The sequence below is a fragment of the Coenobita brevimanus genome, chromosome 4 (genome assembly GCF_032717465.1).
Source record: "Coenobita brevimanus isolate Jiangsu-jjx chromosome 4, ASM3271746v2, whole genome shotgun sequence".
Classification (NCBI taxonomy): Eukaryota; Metazoa; Arthropoda; class Malacostraca; order Decapoda; family Coenobitidae; genus Coenobita; species Coenobita brevimanus.
The window spans coordinates 10,446,595-10,452,462 of NC_136957.1; the positions used below are offsets into that span (position 1 = coordinate 10,446,595).

The 5,868-nt window shown below is 44.4% G+C and overlaps 1 protein-coding gene across 1 annotated transcript; it reads left to right on the plus strand.

Moving 5' to 3' along the window:
* The first annotated feature begins 4,601 nt into the window (after nt 1-4,601).
* On the plus strand, nt 4,602-5,123 carry LOC145395839 (uncharacterized). The gene has a single exon (XM_080269370.1). It carries the CDS (start codon nt 4,602-4,604, stop codon nt 5,121-5,123), a length of 522 nt encoding a protein of 173 aa, XP_080125496.1.
* Nucleotides 5,124-5,868: the final 745 nt, after the last annotated feature.

Sequence of the window (5,868 nt, forward strand, 5' to 3'; positions counted from 1 at the left end):
AGGAAATCGGGGAGTCCCTTCCTCCTCAGACAGAGGAGGGCACCCCGTCTCGCCCTCCTATTATCGACCTTAAGGATCGGCTGGATGTAGCCTCCTATAAACACCTTCTGGCTCTCAGAGCTCACACTCGATCATACCAGCTCGGAGCAACAACATATACCACCCTCTACGATCTGCTCCGGGCTGATGATCAGGGTGAGAACATAAGACCTGTGCTGATTGTCAGGGGGGGAGGAGATGCGTCTAGCCAATCTTAGAGCATTTTATCACATGCTACCGCCTTGGCTGGCCCCCTATATCGGCGGTGTGTGCGGTGAGAGAGTGACCAGTACTTCTACCATCAAACTCGGCTGGCCTAATACCCCGAATAGAGGGTGATGGCCATTAAGCCAAAAAAAAAAAAAATGGAGAAAGAGTTTTTGTGGGACTGGCGTCGAGAGAGGGAGTGTTTGGACTGGAGATCAGAGAGGGAGGAGAAACAGTATTTTGTGTCTGGTATATATTTCTCAACATCTTTTCACTTCGAATTAGCATCCAATCGCAAGTATTATTATTACTGTATTATTATTATTTGTGTCAATTGAGTGCAGTTTAGTTATGAGTGCTGTTTAGTTATCTTTTGTTAAATAATTTTAATTCTTTTGTCTTGGCAAGTTTGTTCCCAGACTTTAGTGTGATTTTTCAGGGAATTATGAGGTTGCTTGTTTTTCCACTCTTTTGTTTCTTTATCTCGTTGTAAATATTGTAAATATTATTAGCTTGTATTATATTACGTTTTTTTCATTGTGTTTATTTTGCCCTTGCTTACGTCAGTTAATGTTACTTACATTTGGACCTGTGTTGCAAGGTTGGAGTTATTTTTTTTTGCATTTTTTTTCATCGCTTAACTATTTGTTCAGTTCCCTTTTCACTTTGTTTTTCATAGTTTTTACGCAGTCAGATTTAGTTATCTTGAGTTGCCTACTCCCATCTCATAACATATAATTTGACGTTAGCTCACCAGGATAATACCCTGATATTTTTATTATTACTGTGTTATTGTGGTGGTGTGTCATCATTAAGGGTAGAACTAGTGATGTTATTGTGGTGCCCCTACATATTGTGAGTCAGCATGATGCAGTTGACTTCATCAACTCAGGACTAATGGAGGGTAAGGTTAGGAGGTTGCAGAGGCAGGAATTAACCTTAGTTGCTCAAGCTCTTGATATTCAGAGTGAATCATGTAATACCTTCCCGTTAACTAATTTAATCTGCCACCGACTGTTTGGTACAGACCCATACGAAGTCCCAGGATCCTTGCCAGACCTTGAATTAGTTTCTAGATCAATTCATTCATCCCATGATAGTTTACCTAAGGTTACTGTCATCCAGTTGAATGAATCTATTGATGCAGAGCAGGCTAAGCAAGATCATGAGTATAGGATGTTACAGCTTCGGCTACAGCTTCAGAGTGAGACGAAGTAGGAGGAGAATAGTAAACTACAGCAGGAGAAAATAAAACTGGAATAGATGAAGCTTGACTATGAAATGCATATGAATTGGCCAAAGTGCCCCAACCAATTTTCCCCATTCTTTTTCAGAATTAAGAGCCATTGATCCCACTAAATTAGTTCCCCCATTCGATGAGTGCTTCGTCCTGGAGTTCTTTCACCGATTTGAGAAGATTGCTACAGGTAACAAGTGGCCCAGAGACAGCTGGCCATCTCTAGTTCAGACAGTAATCAATGGTAAAGCGTTCAAAGCCTATGACAGTCTTAGCCACCAAGAATCACAGGATTACGAGGTACTAAAGAAAGCCATACATGCCTATTAGATGAGAACTGAAGCTTACAGGCAGAAATTTAGGAAGTGTAGGAAACGCCCTCATGACACTTTTGTAGATTTCAGTAGGCAGTTGACATGCATTTAATCGATGGATGCGAAGTGAGGATGTCTCAGAATCTTATGTTAAGCTTAAGGAACTTGCTATCCCTGAGAACTTCCTTGAAAAGATTGATACAGGTTTAAAAACTTACCTTGCTGATAAGAAAGTTAGGAATGCTTACCGAAGCTACACTTTATGTAGATGATTATTTATTGTTTAAGAGTTTGAATAAGGGTAAGGAAGTTCCTAGGAGTGTTCCTCAAAAGTGTTACCCCTCTCAGCTCCCCAAACAACCATCTCAGAAACCCAACTCCACGAAATACTCCACACCCAAACCTGATACACCTCACATTTCCCCGAAACCTACACACCGCCCATTTACTTGCTCATATTGCAAGAGGCCAGGTCACACTGTAGATAGACGTTGGCAAAAGTCAGGTGTTGTGACGCCAGTGAGCTTTGTTTCTCATGGAGCTCGCATGGTTACTTCTTCAGTTGATACCCCGGTTGTTGGTCAGGGAAAGTCTGATGTTTTACCCCCCTCTAGCCCGCCACATGCCAGCCATTTTTAGCCCTATTGGTCACCCCCATGCCAGCCATTTTTTTAACTTTTCATTCATTGGCTAAAATGATAGATTTTGATGCGAAAACTACGAATTTCACCATTAAAATACAAAAGCTCAGAAATGGATTTTATTGAGACCTGCATACTCGTATACAGGTATTCCCGTTCTCTCACGCTTGCCACATAGGTGAGAGAAAGCTGTTCTCTGTGTAAGGTAGACTCAGGTATTTATGTTGTGAAAGTATAGGAATGTTCAGTACACTTTCCTGATTACTTATTACTTCAACATCTGTCACAGTTTGCATGTCTCTCTCACTGTGAATGCATTGTCTTACACTTACTTGAAGATAGGTACAACCTGACTTCACAATGAATAGTCCTGGCACTTACAAGAACGTATTTACAGCTTGACATCACTATGTACAGTTCTTACACTTACAAGAAAATATTTACAACTTGATTTCACTACGTATATTCCCTTCACTTACGTGAAAATATTTACAACATGCCTTCACTATGAAGCACACAGGCAGAGTGAGGCAGAGCAAGTGTGAGGGGGGGAGTGAGTGGGTGTTTGGCCTTGACTGCGGGAGGCATGACAGAGGAACAGTTAACATACATGCCTGCCAATTTTTACATGTGAATCTTGAAAAATGTGGTCGCAGTGAATGTTTTAATTTTAAGCCATTTTAAAATGGCACTGGCAATGACCCGCAGATTTTTGTTAGACCATTTTAAAACAGCACTGGCACGCGGCAGGCTGTGGTTGATGTTGTTCCAGAAGGTGGGAAGATGGAGGCCACAGTTGTGTTCGAGCCCACTGTTTCAGGAGGTGTGGTACAGGCGGTGATGAGCAGTGTTGCCCCTGCTTCTTCATATGCCCCCTACCTGTATTCTGGTTCAGTGAAGGTGAATGGCGTGCAGCATCCGGTATGCATTCTTCATGACATTGGTTCTTCAATTTCTTTGTGGGTAAGGCCAAATAATGAAGTTCTTGATGTTGCAGGAGGAGAGTTTGTTCTGATTAGGAGAGTAACAGGTGCAAAGACTGTGCTGCTAGTTTCTTGTGAGGTTAAATGTCAGTTGTTTGATGGATTGGCACGATTGGGTGTTGTAGATTATTTACCAGAGAGTGGTGTTGATTTAATACTTGGCAGTGACCTAGGGAGAGGTGAGGAGATTACCACTCCAATTTTGTCAGAGGTGCTAGTGCCCAAAGTTCCCCCGCAGGTTGATCCCAAAAATGCAGAGATATTCCCAGTTTGTGCAGTGACTAGGTCCATGTCACGTGCAGAGAGGAGTTGACAGGAGAAGGTTGCTTGTAGTGTGCCCTGCATCGTCGTACCAGAGGCAAAAGTTAGTCCTACATCTGAGGACATGGAACAATTGGACAATGAGATATCTTTGGCGGATATGTTCATGGGTTCTTTGGAAGATATTCCACCTGTTCCGTTGGAGGAGGTGAACATTGAGAAGTTACAGGAGTTCCGGTCTGGGGACCAGGAGATTCAGAGGGTGAAGTTGTGTGCAGTGGATGATTTTGAGAAGGAGAAGGCTGGATGTTTTTATGTGAAAGATGGGATTTTGTAGAGCTGGTGAAGACCTCCACATATGATGTAGATGATGGGATGTGGGACTACCATCGGATCGTAGTGCCTAATGTGTGCAGGCAGGAATTAATTCAACTGGCCCATTCTACTTCATTTCCAGGTCACATGGGTGTAAGGAAGACCATGGAGAGGCTGTGTGCGGAATTCTACTGGCCCCGCATGGTGCGGATGAGGCTAAGTTTGTCAAACATTCTCATGCCTGTCAAGTAGTGGGTAGGCTGGATCAGTCTGTCCCTAAGGCCCCTCTTGTCCCCATTCCTGCCATTGATCCCCCTCTTTCCAGGTTAATTATTGATAAGGTGAGACTCTTGCCCCCAACTTCTAACAGTAACTCATATCTGCTCCCTATCACTGACCCTCCACGAGGTGCCCTGAGGCAATACCTCTACGTTCTATCAAAGCTAAGGCAGTGGTTAGAGTTTTATTAGATTTCTTTACAAAGTTTGGTTTGCCCTGTGAGGTTCAGTCAGATAGAGGGTCTAATTTCCTTTCCAACATCTTCCAGCAGTCATTAGCTTAACTTGGCATCACATACATCAAGAGCAGTGCCTACCACCCGGAGATGCAAGGAGCCTTGGAACGTTACCACCAGACGCTCAAGAATATGTTCCATAACTACTGTCTGGAGCACTCTAAAGACTGGGACCGTGGTGTGCTGCTCCTCCTGTTCGCTACGAGGGAAATCCTCCTGGAGAGTTTGGGTTTCTATCCTAAGGAGCTCGTGTTTGCCCATCGAGTTCGTGGTCCCCTGAGCTTGGTCAAGGAGAATTGGAGCAGTAACCTCGCTGAGAGCAAGAGCTTACTCCGTTATGTGCAGGACTTCAAGACTCATATGAGTGAGACTCTGGAGCTGGCCAGGGAAAATTTCAAGCAGGCACAGGAAAACATGAAGATATGGTACAATCGAAAGGCCAGGCTGAGGGAGTTCAAGGTCGACGACGAGGTTTTGGTGTTGCTACCACTGCAAGGTCAGCTGCTGGCCGCTAAGTTTAGTGGTCCTTACCCTGTAGTGCAGCGTATTGAAGCACTGACTACCTGGTGGAGACCCCTGACAGAAGGAAGACACACCAACTGTGCCATGTGAACATGTTGAAGCTGTACCATTGTACACCAGATTCTCTGGCTCCCATACATCTTGTCTCCGCCACTGCTGCTGCTGCTGAGGAGAGTGTTGATAGCAGCTTGTTTGTAGTGGACTGCAAGTTTCCAGATTGTAGCTGGGTGAAGAATGATGAGGCAGAGTCCACTCTCAACTCCAAGTTAGCACATATGCCTCAGGACCAAGCATCTCAGTTAGTTGCCCTCTTGTCAACTTACAAGGAAGTATTCAGCAGTACCCCTGGGAAGACTGATTGGATTCAGCACGACGTGGATGTGGGTGAATCCGTTCCTGTGAAGTTGCCCCCTTATTGAGTCAGTCCTCAGCGTGTTGGCATGCTGCATCAGGAGCTCAATTATATGTTGGACCATGGGCTTATATCTCCCTGTGTTAGTCCCTGGAGTTCCCCTGTGACTTTGCAGCCTAAACCAGACGGCACCGCAAGATTTTGCATAGACTACAGATGGGTGAATGCGCTAACCAAGTCTGACACATACCCATTGCCCCGGCTTAAGGACTGCATCGATCACATCGGCTCATCTAGTTATATCACCTAGTTAGATCTCAAGAAAGGCTTCTGGCAAGTGCCTCTGACCAAACGGGCTAAGGAAGTCTCATGTTTTGTGGCAGATGGACAAACATATCAGTGTAATGCGATGCCGTATGGTATGAAAAATGCCTCAGCAACGTTCCAGCGATTAATGAACATGGTTTTCAGTGGTATGAAACA

Excerpts from the sequence above, each read along its gene's own strand:
- LOC145395839 (XM_080269370.1), top strand. The coding sequence starts at position 4,602 with ATGCAAGGAGCCTTGGAACGTTACCACCAGACGCTCAAGAATATGTTC.